This window comes from Chroicocephalus ridibundus, chromosome Z (assembly GCF_963924245.1).
Source record: "Chroicocephalus ridibundus chromosome Z, bChrRid1.1, whole genome shotgun sequence".
In the NCBI taxonomy this organism is placed as follows: Eukaryota; Metazoa; Chordata; class Aves; order Charadriiformes; family Laridae; genus Chroicocephalus; species Chroicocephalus ridibundus.
The window spans coordinates 27,017,998-27,034,830 of NC_086316.1; the positions used below are offsets into that span (position 1 = coordinate 27,017,998).

Consider the following 16,833-nt stretch of genomic DNA (forward strand, 5'->3'; position numbering starts at 1 on the left):
CTGCAGAACAATTTGTAAAACATTCTTATTTTGGGAATAAGTCTTAATTACTGGTGAAATTATAGTGTAAACTATATTCAGTAAATCTGTACAGGTGAAACACGATGACAGCATGAATAAGTTTATTCAGTTATCATTTGAAAAAAGGCAAGATGTTTATTTCTTTGCTGCTTTCATTCATCTGCCGGCCTTACTACTTTCTGATACTGAATTCAGGTATATAAACCGAAATTTAATAGCTGATCTTATCATCAGCTTCTAATCAGCTGAACGTAGCTGAACTAAAACTTCTATCTCTGATGCATGGACTGTCTGCTTTAATGAACCTGTTATCAGTGGTTACAACACATTACGTGTGTGCATATGTAAGCCTATAACACTCCGCATGTAAATCAAGCAGTTTTCTGTAAATATGGAAGGAAAGCTTTCCATTGCAGTTTAAATTTGGAGAATTGTCTGTATGTGTGAAGACAATGAAGAATGAGTCAGGCAAAGTGAATAATACAATGCAGAAATGCGTGCAAGTCTTCTTAAGTCGGTATTTTCTTACTATTGTAATTTTAAATATTTATTTTCAAGTTGTATTGCATGCTGTTAGAATCATACTGAAAATCTAAAAATTAACACGTTATTTATAAATTAACAGATCATCATTTCAAAAGTAATTAAAGGAACAATGTATTTCCTACACAGCGTTTGACATTTTAGGTGTGGTAATAATAGTTTGCATGTATGATAAACTATAAATTCAGGAAATAAACATTATGGTGGAGAAATTATCATACTTTCCTTTCAAAGTTCCATTTTGCTTTGGTGGCTAGTTTTACCTTATTACTTCTGTATCTTGTGCTTAAGGTCCGTGCCCTAATCTGTGAACTAGATCTCTATAGATAATTGTCTTGGGCAGTTTCAAATCTTTTGAGTCAGGTCAAACCACAGGATGTAATTGTTGCTTTTCATCAGCTGCTTGTTCTTTGCCCTTTTTGATTAGGGGAAACAATAGAAGATGCTGTTCGAAGAGAAGTAGAAGAGGAGGCTGGAGTCAAAGTTGGCCATGTTCAGTATGTCTCTTGTCAGCCATGGCCAATGCCCTCCTCCCTAATGATTGGCTGCTTAGCTGTTGCAGTGTCTACAGAAATTAAAGTTGACAAGAATGAAATAGAGGATGCCCGCTGGTTCACTAGAGAACAGGTAAAGTTCAATTTAATTTCCTTCTTGTATTGATTGGTCTGTGACTGTATCGGTTCTGGCATACGATAGATAGTTGCTTTTTTCAGCAAGTTGAATAAGCATGTATACTCTCCATTTTATCATACTACAATTGTGTTATATTGTAGTTGTAGATTGCACGTAACCAGAGGAAGGCAGATACTCACAGTAATTTCTGAGTCACTTGCAAGCCCATTTTATGACAATTTTGCCAGTTAGCTCTTCACCTTTTCTTTTTGGGAGATATCCAAGTTATTGCTATTTTAACCCACTTTCTCACCAAGCCTGTGCTTCTCATTCTGGCAGAAGCGGTATTTAATAGCATTCATCATTTGAATTTCTACCAAGCAAGCATGCTACCAGATATGCTGGGAGGGGAGAGGTTTCGTTAGAAACTCTGGGAATTCATTGGTTGGAACATCTTTTTCCATGCAGTACTATTTTAATACTCTGGTATTAAATGCAATTTATTATGCATTAGTAGGAAATTCTACACTTAGCTTTCCTGATTATTAAAAAGGTAGTCAATAAAAGAGAGGATAAGAAGTCTTTGACAGAAAGAGAGATTTAAGTTCGTGAGTGGAAAAAGGAAAGATTGCTTACACAATGTAGTCTTCACAGGTTTTTCCACAGGCTGCTTATGAGCTGAACTTTTAATAACACTGTCCTCCTGCCTAGCAGTTGCAAGTGTTTTGACTCTGTAAGTCAACTTGAAAGCAGAGTGAGTCACCTACAATCTTAGTGTATTCCTCACAACACGGAGAGCATTATTTTAAATGACTGTCAGTTATGAATACAGCTAGTTGCGTGCAGGTTGGTCTAGAGTTGGAGATAAATGTTCTTCAGAAAGGTACTAAACTAAAGGCGTACTTCCATGTTGCTTGCAACTTCTTTAGAAAAACAGCAAAACACTTCCTTCTGCACTGCGTGTGGAAAAAAACATAATATGGAAGGGTGTAGAGCACCATCTAGTGGTCTTTACCGTGAACAGCCTTCACAAAAACCTTAAACATATTAACAGTCAATCTCCACGGTTCTATTAGAAAGAAGATATCTTTTGGGGCACCCTCAGCTCAAAAATGTCAGAATTCACACAGTCCTGTGTGTTTTTTTTCTCTGCATCTTGTCTTGTAGTGCCTCTTTAATAGCTATAGTAATGATAGATTGATGGATTGTCATAGTAAGATAATTTGTGCATTAATACAATGTTAGATTCCATATAGTTTATAATATTATCTTCTAAAGAAAAAAAAAATCTGTCTTTATTGCAGGTCGTGGAAGTTCTCATTAAAGGAAACCAGCGTTCTTTCTTTGTACCACCAAGTCGAGCTATTGCGCACCAGTTGATAAAACATTGGATTGGAATGAATGCTAATCTTTAATTGAAATAATTGATTTCTTTAAGTTAAATTACTTCTTGTAGTGAATGCTAAATTAGGAATAAATTGGAAAGAATGGTTTATCTAGTAAATGTGCAACCACATACGTTTTTGAGCCTTTTTTTTGGCTCCTGAGCTAAACTATGCAAGCCTTTTTACGTTTTTTCAGATCCGAGTTGGAACTGGCCAAAAACCCAGTGATTATCCCAAGAAAGCAAGCAACAAATAGCTAAAATTGGTACCTTGTTGTGCACAGGCTGCTTTTTCATTTTAGAATCGAATTATTATGGTTTTTGCTATTGTGCTCTTAACATTTGATTCCGTCTTTCCTGTCCCCCACTGGAAGGAGTCACAGCATTACAAAGAGGCCTGACCTTGCCTGCTGTTTGAACTCTGTATTTACGTTCTCTTGTTTTGTTTTAATTGTTCCTCTCTTTCTCATTTTTTCCTATCTCCATGCTTTAAATTTTGCCTGGCACAAAAATCAAAAGTCTTATCAGCAATAGGTATTTTTAAGCTAATAGAATACTTAACTGGTGAATATTGGTACTTTATCTTTTACGTTAATAGCCCTTCAAGCAGAGTACTTACTGCCCCAGTCTGATTTGGCCTGCACTTACCCAGTTGTACGTCAGCCTGAATTTAAAAGTATAATACAGTACTCTGTGTATGAAAAAGGTATTGGAGAACCATCCCCAAAAGCCTAAATATTAGTTATTTTTTGTAAAATAATAATGTACTTACTGACCCGAGGCAGTGAGTTATTTCATTCTCTGACAGTTAGAAATGGAACTGCAGAGTATGGAGGAGAAAAGTAGAGTAATTAAACAAGATATAATATCTCAAAATACATACAAAGTTCTTTTATAGAAATGGAGACACTAAGATTGTTGCTGCTGTTAAGCATTTTACAGTTGAAAGAAATACATTAACCCCAGCTGTGAGACTGGGAAAGCAATATATGAATTAAAAACTTTACTTATATGTGTTTAAAGCTACAGTTCAGATCTGTGCCTTAATTTATTGAGTTATTGAAAAAAAAAAGTTAATATTCTTTCAAAGTGGAAGATTATAAAAGTATACTGTTTTTATTATTGTCATTATGTAATGGTTAGTAGTCTGTGATTATGCAGTCATTGCAGTGATACAAAAAGAAATGCAAATGACCAGAAGGAAATATGATAGTCGTAAATATTAATTTATTCTCATATGGTGATTTATTTAGAGTAACCTGAATATTTTTTTTAATCAGTGAATGATGTCAGATTTGTTTCAAAATTCTCTGGAAACTGGAATCAGTAAAAATGTTTTACAAATCATAGTAGTTCTTTTTCTTCCACCCAGTGTCATACATGCTCAGCAGCTTTATTTATTTTTTTTTTTAATGCAGTGTGTATTGAACTTTAAAGCAAGAAGCATTTCTGACAGACTTGGAGCACCTGACAAATCATTACGTTGTTTCATTCTCTTCCTTGTTTCAGTTAAACCTACAAATGAAGAAAGTCAGGTTATCTGTTGAGCCATCTGAAAACAGGAAGGAGGAAGACACTACTTACTTTAAAAAATTGTTTTTACAGAGAATGGGAAGTAGGAAAAGCTGTCATGGACTGCAGCTACCAGCAGGACAGCATGTTTTCACTGGAATTAATGTTTTAAAACAATTGTGGGACAGAAGGAAACCTAGTTGCAGGTTGTTCATACAGATTACATGAGAAATATACAATTGAAGAGCCAAATGTTGTAGTTATTTAGCAACTAGAGCAGTTTAGAAAAGGGCCACGTTAAATTTAGCGACAATTAAACAGTATAGTGGTTCTGACTATAACGTGGTCAGGGCAACACCTTTGCAAGGTTTGAATTGTTTGCCTTATCCAAAAGACCGCAGCTTTGCAAGCAGGCTGTTTCTTGACACTAAGTTAACGCAGTACATTAAGAGAATAGTACTTCTTACACCAATAAAAATAGAGAGGTTTTGTTCACGATGTGTAATAATGATTTAACTCTCTCCCTTGCTTCTCCAGTGGTACCAGAGCAAAAAGAGTACTCATTACACGTAGATGTACAAGGCCGAAAATTCTGGAGATGCCTTTTCATTTTGCCTGTACATTAATGAGGATTAACTTCTATTAAGTATATAATTTTTAAATATTCTGTATTTTATCATTCTTGAATTTAGGGTAATTTACAAATAATAGAAATAGTAATTTTAAAAAGTGGAAAAATAGATGAGGTGTTCAAACAGAACCAAAATGGATGCCACTAACCAAGCTGTAAGCTCATGTTGATGAGCTCATGACATCTTATGTAAGCTCTTCTAAGCATGATAGCGATTGTGAGATTTTTAGAACTTTACATTGGTCCCTATAAGCCTACTTCTGTCTCATTTTTTGTATTGGATATGTGTAAACACGTGAACGATAAAATCATTCTAGCGTTAATACCATAGCATGAACGTTATATTTGCCAAGTTGGTAAATTACTATCTTGAATTCTACAACATGTGAAGGAAAAAGGGGTGGATGTCAACAGGCAGATTAAAGGTAGACTAGTCATGATGCCTCATGGAATTAAATATACTAATCTGATTCTGAGCTTAGGAGACAGAAATAGAAAATGAAGTGGAGCAAGACTGTGAACAACACTGCTCCAACTTTTAGTTTTAATTAGGTGATCTGGTTGATTAAGACTTTTCAGACAAACCTGACATTTTGTAAAGCCCCAGTAGATTGAGTTTTTCTTACCTGCTTTAGCTGTTAAGAGTTAAATAACTAGTAGTTCTTTATTGCCTCACGAGTTTGGAAGGATATGCGTATACAGCATGTCATTGCTGACTGGGGTTGACAGTACAGAAGTGGATAAGTCCCAAGTAAAAAAAATTTGAACTTGTTATCCTATTAAGCCTTAGCAAGACAGCCAGCCCATCCTTCACGAGCTTAGAAAGGCAACTATTCACAGAGTCCATAGTAGCAAGCACCTGAGGAAAATGAATGTTGGTCCATACTAATAGTAAGTACAAAAATTTTTTTTTTATTTTTTTTTTTAAAATGACACCCTGTCAGGTAGTATTCTGTAGATACTAATCGTTGTAACTCATAGCTTTTATAAATATGGGATTTCTGCAGGGTTTTTGCACAGTAGATATGGTTTAAAGAATGTCAATTACAGTTCAGTATATAGTTTAGTTTTCTGAATAAGTAGGAATGATAGTTCCCTAAACAGAAGGGATTTTTCAGATGGATTTTTGATTGTGAGTAAATAAGAATGTTTTCCTAAATGATAGGGTTGTCTAAGATGAATTTTTGATTCCTAAGACTGTGTGTCATTTTAGCATATAGGAACTTAAAGTGTAGTAGTACGTAATTTTAGCAGTGAAAGCCTACCTGAGTGAACATCAGTTTCCTGTTTGTATTGTCTTTTCTGCAACTAATATTTCATATGTGGAATGCTATGATAAGACTACAGGATTATTAATCAAGAAGGAATAGTACATATTCTTGAGTAGAAAAGCTTACAAATTCAGTTCGCAGCCCTTAAATAAGCCTGGATAGCAAGGTTTTTCTCCTACCATTTCATCGTCCTGCATACTGAGCTACTTTTGGTAAAGTACTTTTTTATTTAAGGAGAGAAATATTCTAATGCTTGAGGTCTTCCAGTTCAGTGAAGAAATGTAGGCATTTTTTTAATGCACCTGCTAAAACTAAAAAAGAGCCTGTGAAATAGTAAACATCCCATTTTCTGTCATTCTAAACTGAAATTATGCCTAATTAATGCAGTATAAATTGTTCTTCTGGAGAAAGTGGCACTGGAAACTGCATAGTCAGAAAATATGGTACCATAACTGTCCCCATTTTAGATTACAGAAGTCAAATCCTATAAGCTAGGGTAGGGGTTTTGCCCTTATTGCATTCTATGAGAAATTAAAGTTTTTTCTCACTTAATTGTAATTTATGTTTTGTAGTCATAGACATTCTCAAAATAAAAAGCTACCTCATTTTCATAGAAAATTGTTACAGTGTACAACTATGGCGCAGGTTTCTTTTGGTGAGGTGAGTTTCGAGTATAATCAAAGATTTTGGATTTACGTTATTTCTGTTAACGATGGATGAACAATTCTGAAGCTCAAAAAAGTTGAATAATTCAGGTTGACAAAGAATTGTAGTGCTTCACTGACAGTAACATCTTGGACTATAGAAATTATTTTTCATTATTGGAGATGGTCCTGTATTACAGTGAGATTTCTACTAATTTCATGACCAATTGCCACATCACATCAGAAGGGTATTTCACTTACCTGCTGTCATGTTTGATACTGGCAAAGCATGAATTACATGCCAAAACAGAAACAAATTGAAAGCGACTAAAATTCAGGATAGAGCACTAAATATCAGAATGACAAACTCACTGACTGATCCAGCTAACTTTCATACAATCACAGAATGGTAGGGGTTGGAGGGGACCTCAGGAGATCATCTAGTCCAACCTCCCTGCCAGAGCAGGGTCACCTAAAGCAGGTTGCACAGGAACGTTTCCAGGCGGGTTTTGAATATCTTCAGAGAAGGAGATTCAAATTAGCAGTTTTTCCTTTGGTCTCTGAAACAGGAATAGCAGAGGCCCAACAATGTGAACAGAAATGGCAATTCATGGGAATTCTTTTAATGGATTTTCAGAACTTTTGTGGAAGACAAAATGATTTTTTCCAGTATAACAGAGATACAATGCACAATAAAGTATGTTCTCTCACAGTTTTCAAAAATATGTTTTTACATAGATGATAATAAATACATGAATATCTATTGCATGAAACTGATACCACTGGAAAAATCTAATCAGTAAGTTGAAGTACTTGTGTTAAAATCATCACGTAATCTCTGTATGGACCATTTACTGTATAGAGGTTACCTATGGATTCTCCATTTTGTTGCAGTGGAAAACAGTGCGTATCTTTAAATGAGGGTAGAAATGAACAGTGTTGATGCAGAAATGAAACATCTCCGAAATATGAAATAAATGCTTATGCTTATTAACACATTATTTATTCTTGTGGCAAAAGGTCAAAAATAATTAAACAGAAAGCAAGATTAGCTTTGTGAGTAGGCAGAAGCTTTGTAAGAAAATGAGTTTTATATATGGTTTTGCAGAATCTGAGAACTGAAAGCTGTACCTGTGACTTGACATCTACCTAAAAAAGGCAGAAATGCTTGTGCATATACAGCACGTGATAGCTGAACTATTTTTTACTATGACTTTGCTGGCACTTGCATTCTCAGTTAAAATAATTTTGAAAACATTTGGCTGACTGAAACTAAAGTGAAGAGCACACTGCCTGCAGGGAGGTATCTAACATAATGGCAAGAATAGTACACCCACTATTCCTTTAAAAAAGATTGGTCGAAACCTGTTTAACATTTTGTCTGGTGTTACTTGTTGCTTATAAAAGTGTCCAAAATAATGCAAAATCTAATGACATGGGGTTTGGATTTCCTGAGTGTGTTCATTTATGGCATAAGTGACGTTCTTAGCTGCTTAGACAGTAACCTTCCTCGAGAATCAGAACTGCAGAATTCATACTGACTGGCGTTTGCGGCCTTTTCATGATCTGAAAAAGCAAGATCCTGATTTGGTGTGCTCATTAAAAGTGCCACAGCACATTTCATGAGATAAAATGGTTGATTGCCGGGTTGTATACAATACCCGTTGCAGATTAGTTTCACTTGCCCATGCTTTTCTAAGCATTTCATTTGGGTTTGCCATTCTAATAGCTAATTGGATACTGCCAGATAACGACTGAGTTCCATTTGAACAGAAGCTGATTCTTTGCAGCCATACAATTCGTGTTTTAATTAATTTTGTAAAATGCTCTAGGGTCCTCTTACAGCCCCTGTAAGTGTTTGCCTGCTTCCTTTGTTCTAGACATTTTGTTAAAACGTTTTTAAAGATCAGTCTTTTCTGGAAAACATATAGATGAAACTGTAAACAAATGAAAAGAAGATACATACCAGCTGAGGCAGAGAATAAGAAACACTACTAGGACAGGACTTTTTGGTAATACCTCACTTTTCTTGCATGTGTTTGGCATAAAATACATTCTTTGGCAATAGTACTGCAGAAATGGGTGTTCAGAAGTTATTAAAATAATGTAATAATGGGAGTTTGCTGAAGAGATTTGGAGCATCTTTGGAGAAAAAAGGCAGAAAATGGAAGGTAATTGAATAAGATGTGCTTGATTGAGGTAAATAAGAGATAAATCAATTGTGAGCCCTTTTTGCCTGCTCTCTATGTGAAACTACTGTGCTCTCCACAATTCATGCTAATGACATTGTCTCTGTTAAGAGTAAATTATCTGTGGGGCATCTGCCTCAATGCATAAAAGCTAATGCAGGTAATATGCCACAAAACACAATCAGTAAGGAGAGTCAAAGGAAAAATTCACAAGAAAAAATCAAGTTTTAAGAATAATTATTTAGACAAGATTTTATCTTATCTTAAATGAGAATTTAAGAATGATTTTAAAGGAGGAGAGGAGCTAAGTAGTGAGAGACCGGGCCAAACATAGCTGGTAACTTGAGGAGCGACGTCAAAGCAAAGATTAGTATGGAATAGAAGAATATTGAAAAATGCAAGAAGAGACAGATTGGAAGTCAACGAGAACAAAATTCAGTGTAGTTAAGGTTATCTAGGGCAATGGAAACAAAACGTTGGATTCTGTATCCAGAGGGAGGAAATGAATCAGAAGGCTTTGACGTGGTTGAAATACAAAAGGGAAGGGCAGTAGGAGGTTGTTGTTTCAGAAAGGCTTGTTTGGGTATTCTGTGACATCATTTTTCTGCAGTCTCGGAACGGTATAAGATTCAGAGGGGGAGTATTCAGTGAGCTGCCACTGTATGTATTTATAGCCATGCCTTCCACAACATAAGATACTGAAATTATAAGAACGATACATACCATCTAAAAGGGCAATTAATATTGTCCTGAAAGAACATTAAATATTTCTCAAATGTATTGTGTCACCACAACATTCTGACATTATTAAATATTTTCTCCATATTTTCCTTTTTTTTTTTCACTGTCTCCTTTCTGCCAGTGTCTCATTACTGTATAGGTTCACTAAACATGCTTGTTTAGAAAACTTAAGAAAGTTCTCACATGTTTTCACATAAAATCTCCATTACATAAATATATAAAAGTGAAGTAAAATAACGCCTCTGTTTTCCATTTTACTTCCAACCAGCATTTTAAAGGCGACTTCGCCTGCCTAACAAGATGCATTGAGAGGTATATGCTAGAAAAATATTTTGTTGCCTTTATTATCACAAAGCTTGTCATCACCTGCATTATGCAGAAAGAAATACAATTACGGGTGTTATTCACAGTGAAAATGAACACATTTCACTCAAAAATTAAGTTGTTATCCTGAGCTAAACCAAGCACTGCTATTTGTAGTAAGATAACCTGTCACGTAGAGCACTATGTCAGTGCATGTTGGCTTCTACCCAGTGAACTGCTGAATGCCTCTTTTCTCATCTAAGCTAATTGGACTAGTGTTCATCTAGTGTCCACCAGTGGACAGAATAGTCCCTAATGCAGCGTCTTACCCTGCAGTCCTGGTGCATACAACTAATCCTTACTCAAGTCAATAGGTCTACTCGTGTGACTGGGATTGAAGGTGATGAGATTCCTAATTCTGTCAGCACATCGTAGCTGTAGGACCAACAAATCAAGAATAGACAAAGACAATGCAAGGAAAACACGCATTGAAAAGTGAAAAGCAAAGAACTGGTACCTCTCTCTCTTAGAGGAGAAAGCATAAATTAACATATGGAAATGTAGTAGAGACAACAAATTCATTTGCATCATAAAGGTTCTTTCCAATGTTTACCTAAAAATTACTTTAAGATATCAACAATTTAACATGTTTCATATACAATTAATATATGAATATGTATATATGTTTCATATATATATATATGAGAGATGGTAGTCTTAATCACAAATAAACAGTGCAAACAATCATTCTAAATTAAAATTTAATCTACTTAGTACCAATTACAGAAATAACAAAAAAAAAAAAATCCAAAACAAAACAGCTTAATCATCCTCTTCACCTAGGTTTTACATCTCATCTTTGGGCACATAGCAAAATCTGTAATCCTGCCACTATGGGCAACTTTAACCTGTGGCTGAACTTCCTGGGAAAGGAACTGAGTGTGTAGCACCTTCCTCAGGCTGAATTGAGAAGAATTCCTAGAAGTAAAAATATTTTCTTATTTACAACTTAATGAAATATAAGTGAAACCTCAAGTATCACAATCAGATTATGGACCTCTGTTAGACTATTGTTCCTATTGTCATAAATACACGTGTCAATCTGGAGATCTCACATAAAACACCTCTAAATATGAGTTTGATACTCTTAGCATACTTGCGTACATGACTTTTTAAGAGAACATTGATTTTTATCTGGCACAGCCTCTGTTCCAGAGCTACAGATAAATATCAGTCCCAGCTCTTGCCTCTGTGTCCTTTAAAGCCTTGTCTTTGGCTTTAAGATCACTCTTCCCACTGAGAACAGAGCTCAGCTGGCAGGTTTGGCTGTCTGTTGAGATTTGACTTAAAGACACCTGGAAAAAACAGAGGTATAGTTTCATCCTTAAAATTGACAATGTAAACATTCCAACATGTCTGCTGTGAAATAAATACAAGACTTTCCCAGTCTTCCTAGAGCGTCTTCCAGAAAGACAGGGCAGAATGTCTGCATTTTTGCAGGCAACTCATGGATGTGTTTGTGCACTGGCATATTCAGTCATTTAGCCTCACACAAAATTAAAAAGTTTCCAGAAGTGGAAGTCAATGACTGTGTCTTGGAAGAAGAATTTCTACCCAGTTGTTTGTCTAGCTGTGTATCACTGCACACAGTGACATGTAACATGAGTCTGATAAGGCCAATGCAATGATTTAAAAAGCTTTATCCTAATCCTAATTTTTATAACAAAATCCGTGTATCTCCATAACACCTGGTAAATTGGCAGCCTCAAAAATGTACTCATGCTCTTTCCACGATGATGTATTTGATGTAACGATGGATGATCAGCTGAAGACGATTATGACTAATAACGCTTGCAGTCAGTTGATTTTTCCCAACATAACTGTACTGATTTTCAGGACTATCCCAATGATGTATTAGCAGTTCAAATACTTCTAGTTTCAAACAATGATGTGAATTATCTATTCCAAGGTCATTTAGAATACAATAGAAAATCTTTGGATTAAACAAACAGAAGCAAATCTCCTAACATACTGACTTATTTTGGAAAGTTGGCTATTTTCGTTTGTATTTCAATGCTGTAAAAATAAAAATTTTTAAAAATCGTAAATTTTGGTCAATTTTCCAAAGACACATCAATCCCAGAAAACGCTACCAATTCTAATTGGTTCAATAGCCACTGCATAGTAACCCTGCTGCATGGGATACAGACCTCTTCCGTCACTACCAAGCCTTCAGTCAGCATTCAGCCCCATTGCACAATAGGAATGATAGAGGATTTCTGGATTTTAGCTATTCTGTTCAGTTCAATATAAATTTAAGTTCTCACTTCAGTGGTCAGCCACAAGAAAATGACTGACTAACCAAACATGGATGCAAAGCTCAGCTCCTAGTTGAGGGTTTAGGGATTCTTCATTTGCCTCAAATTATTGAAGTGCACAAATAGTAGCATCCATAATGTTTCCCCTGGGCTGAGCCTTGTTTGATACCACATTTCTTATTAAATTTAAACAGTAAAATTTCCCACCAGCCCATCGAGAAACACAAACTTTTTAATTTTTATCTTCTTGATTTTGTGAAAATAATAATATTTAAAAATACATTATTAGAGGTTTTCCACTGCCATTTAATTTTGAGTGCAGTAGGTCTTCAATACTAAGCCAGCATTAACAGATAATCTTACATTTAACAAGTTTCCCTATGAGATGAAAAAATCATCTAAGACAATTTTCTTCTTTCCACAAACAAATGCAAGGGACAACCCAAACTGTGAGATGGAGACTGCTTTTGGTTTGCTCTGCATGCAGCTCAGTTATGCAGTCCTAGCTGAGGCCTTTTATTCTCTTATATTGTCTGAATTTTTCTATAGAGAAAAAACAATGATTGTTAAGTATTCCATTATGTATTTAACGAAGATTGAATTTAAAATGAATGCTTAGAACAAAATATTAATATCTAAAAATCAGAATTAGATAAAATCATAGGCTGGAAAAGGTCAGCCTCTGCCCAAATCTTCCACAGACTTCAAAGAGTATTGGTTCAGGCCCCATAGCTGAGGTCATCAGACCCTGACTGTAAGATGTTTGCAAAGCTCTGAAAATTTGCTCCCAAATAACTAAGAGAAGAAAATAGATGCGTTAGTATCTGCTCTAGCACTTCTCTATTTTGCATTATAACCCGTCAGTTCTTACACAAGAGAAAAGACAAGTTAAAGAGCCTGAGAGAGGTAGAGGGCAAAATTATTCCAGAGAAACTTTCTCATTATTCAATGTCTTCTCTCCCATGCAGAAGAGCAGAGCCCAGATGCCCTCAGTTCTTAGAAATGAGTAGAAAAAGAAGAAAAAGCTGCAAGGGCAGAAAGAGCTCTGATTCCAGAGAATGTAAGTTTACAGAAATGTTTAATTTGAAGTAAAAACATCAGAATCATAGGTGGTTATTCTCCATTTACTCATCAAGGCAGAAATCCGTCTTTGTGCCCAAAGCTGTTCGCCAAATTGCAAATATTTACACTCAAGTGTGGGTACATACAGGTGATGTCTCGATGAGGCTAGTTGTTTTATTTTAGTTGAGCTATTTCTGGCAAAGTCTTTCCAAACGTGTTAATGTTTAATTGCCTCAAATTTTCAGCATTCTTGCTGTAAATTTCGCAGTGTTGTCTGAGTTTAACAGCTTGTTCTAATCCTGCTTAGGTAGATGTCACTGTAAACTGTTATCCTCTAATGACAATGAACTATTCTAAAAAAAGCCCAAGCAAGGCAGAATTTTTTGTAATTGTATGAATGCCATGAAATCTTGCCTAGTACAGCTCCTGCCAGGAAACAGTATTTTCTTCTGCTTCGAACAGCGAACTGTGGCTCACACCTCCTGGCAATGTGCCACGGATCTGCAGTGTGATTGTGACAATATTCATTAATCCCTTTATTTGCTCATCTGTAAAAGGATTATAAAAGTCAAGTTCCATGCAATTTACCCCAAACTGCAAACATGCAATGGGATATTGATTGTCCCAGTGTGTTCACAGGAACGAAGTAAATACTGATAGGCGCAATGGAAGTAAAAAGGGTAAATCTTTCTATATGCAAATAGAATACCTTATTCCCTAGCAACTGTACAACTTTCTGAGAAAAAATCAGTGTAGATATATTAATTTTCTCCAATCAGAGTGACTTAATATGGCCTACCCTGTTTATCTGACTTCACATTACTTATCAGATAATTAAGACAAAAGATGTTAATAATGAAATGAAAAAAATATGTTGTGGAAAATACACTACACCTTAAAGATAAAATAGTTATTTTCTTTGAAAAGTGTATCAAAGCTAATCATACATTTGTGATAGTGCTTACCAAATCATGGGAAACATGTTTTTTTTTCTTTTTTTTACCTTAAATTAGATGAACAGTTGTCACCCATTTGTAAATGCCAGCAAAATGTAGGAAGCCTTGAAAATAAAGCAGATGAGGCTCTGGCTCACTTCACTGAGCCACTGGATGTAAAGGGTACTGAAGAAGATGGAAAATACCATGAAAACAAGAATCAGAGTAGCTCAGATGCATCTGAAGATAGAGACCTTGATAACGTATCAGACAGTGAAAAAGAAGTAAAGAAGGAAAAGAACTACCCTCCTCAAATGTTCTCTCCTCAGCAAGATGAAATCCTAGCTACGGTAACTTTGGGTGAAACAGAGGGGTCATCCACAGGAAAAATTACGCTCTGGGGCAAGCCAGACTCTGCAGAGTTTGTTAGCTTGGCTACCGGAAAAATTACTGCAGAAGTAAAATACGGTTCTTTTAATGTTAAACTAGAAGTTAAGAATGTTTCTTTCTTTGATTCTGGAACAAACCTTGTAGCTGAAAAAAGGAAAAGTTCAAAGAACAATAAACGTTGTCATGAAAGACGATACCACAAAAGCCAGTGTTCAAAATGTTCGAAGTACCAGTGTCCGTCAACTGACAATTCAGCAGAACACAATGGGAATTATAAGGGATCCTCTAAACATAAAATTCGAACTGCCATCAACAAAAATGCCTCCTTGAAAATGAACATTGAAGCAAAGGAATTTAAAGTGGAATATACCAGCAGAAAGAAAAGTCTAAAGGTTAACATCAAGCCTGGTGAACAGACAGCGAGCAAAACCTGCAACAGGGAACACGAAGATACATATTGGAGTGAAACAGATTATTCTGTAACAGAGGCACCTTGCAATACAGATTGTGAGTCATCTTTTAGCATCCATGAAAAAGTAGACTATACATTCCCAGATGAATTTACACTTCTCCCTCCACCTAAAGAATTTGCTGACAGTGACAAAATGCATTTGGATACAATTGTAGAGGGGGTATCTTTGTCAGATTCCAGAAAGGAATCTGACAGCCTCTCTGCAGCCTTGAGAATTTGGGGGGAAGAAAATTATTTCTGTAAACATAACAAAAAGGACTATGAAGACCACACCAATGAAAAGGAAGATTTTTCAAAAGATAAAATACTTTTCTCAAAAATAAATAATACAAATTGTCTTGTAGCTAGTAATACCTTGAATAACCCAAATGCTGGGAAGGACCATATCAGTAAGAACAATGTATTAAGTCAAGAAAGAAATAACTGTGACAAATGCAGAAACACAGGGCAAAAACCAGCAAGAAGAAAGTCTTTCCCAGATACTACCCTTGATGTACCATCACCAGTTCACCCTAGAAGGGATTCTGGCTTTTATTCATTGCCATCCTTAAAAGTATTGCCTAAGGAGACCAAAGCAGGAGATCTCTATAACAGGAACTCACATGTTCATACCAGCTATACAGAACTTTCTAAGTGTCCTGACTTGACCTCCTCACTGAAAAGTTTGAGAGGTCTGAAGTCTTCATATCAATTTGCTTTCACTTCATTTGATCATAATATTACCATTTATCCATCTGAGCCTGAAGAAAGTCAAGATGACACTTCTTTACTGAATGACTATGCAGACTATGTGGGGCAAGGTGAAGAAACAGAAGAAACATTAATGGAAAGTCTTCATTCCAGTGGTACTATAAATGAGAAAAAAGAAAATGGGCATGACGAGTCTCTGAGAAACCTAGCTGTATGGGAGGAAGACTCTGAGTCTACTGAAGATGCCTTAGATGAAAGGACACCAGAGTACAACCATCTAGAAACGCATGTTGAACTGCAGAACAAAGCTCAGCTGGTACAGGTCTTTCCACATTCTAGAAGCCCTTTGGGTGAATTTATTAATGACAAGGAAAGTACTAGTTATGCATCTACAGAAAGCCCCCCAAACCAACTTTCATCTTTACAGCAAAATCTTCACCAACCCCCTGCAGAGCCTGAAGTAACAAAGAAAAGGAGAGGGTCAGTAATGACTGTGATAACTGGAAAACTAGAACGACGACTCATCCAAGGTGACAATAAATTGATAACTGATTCTTTTGGCTCTGCAGTAAGAAAAGAGCCCAAACTTCCCTATAGTATACAAGAAGAATCCCTGCTGTCATCCTTGCTATTAGATCACGAGGAGCATGACATAAATAATGAATCAGAAAGCTTTTCTGAGATACCAGACGTATCTGGGAATATCCTTGTTGACTCAGATTACCATAATGATTCAGCACAGGCTGACATGTTATCTACCTCTTCAGCATATACAGAAAAGAAAGAAAATTTCACAGAACATTCAAATGTCCAGGAAAGACCTGAGAACTTTTGCAGTAAACAGTCAACTGATGATAGCTTAAGGAGAGAGCCTGGAGCGCATCAACTACGTCAGTTAGTCAAATCCAACTCTGATGACGTTGAGAAAAAGACTGAAATGAAAGAAGATTTTCACCAGAAGGCAGACATCCCCCCATTATCAGTAAAACAGATTAGTCAGAAAGGTAGGTGTTATAAGAGTTTTGGAGTTAATACACACCTTTTGCATGACTGGTTTAGTGCTTTCATTACATTTTTGGGGGGAAAAATGAAAGCATATTATAACTTTACGAAGA

The 16,833-nt window shown here is 35.9% G+C and overlaps 2 protein-coding genes across 10 annotated transcripts in view; both read left to right on the forward strand.

The window, feature by feature from the left end:
* The window catches only part of NUDT12 (nudix hydrolase 12), a 562,232-nt gene extending 558,355 nt beyond the window's left edge, over positions 1-3,877 (forward strand). For all 6 annotated transcript variants that reach the window (XM_063319539.1, XM_063319537.1, XM_063319534.1 and 3 more), the window contains exons 6-7: positions 992-1,191; positions 2,481-3,877. In XM_063319539.1, coding sequence (XP_063175609.1) covers positions 992-1,191; positions 2,481-2,591 — 311 coding nt within the window. In that variant the 3' untranslated portion in view covers positions 2,592-3,877. The remainder of the gene's footprint in view (positions 1-991; positions 1,192-2,480) is intronic.
* Positions 3,878-4,075: 198 nt separating this feature from the next.
* The window catches only part of LOC134508239 (uncharacterized), a 47,795-nt gene continuing 35,037 nt past the window's right edge, over positions 4,076-16,833 (forward strand). Inside the window, exons 1-4 of one of the 4 annotated variants that reach the window (XM_063319531.1) lie at positions 4,076-4,718; positions 5,488-9,860; positions 13,138-13,229; positions 14,245-16,722. In XM_063319531.1, the coding sequence (XP_063175601.1) occupies positions 13,172-13,229; positions 14,245-16,722 (2,536 nt within the window). In that variant the 5' untranslated portion in view covers positions 4,076-4,718; positions 5,488-9,860; positions 13,138-13,171. Of the gene's footprint in view, positions 4,719-4,743; positions 9,861-13,137; positions 13,230-14,244; positions 16,723-16,833 lie in introns of those variants that run through there. The other 3 variants (XM_063319533.1, XM_063319530.1, XM_063319532.1) reach the window with 3 other exon arrangements.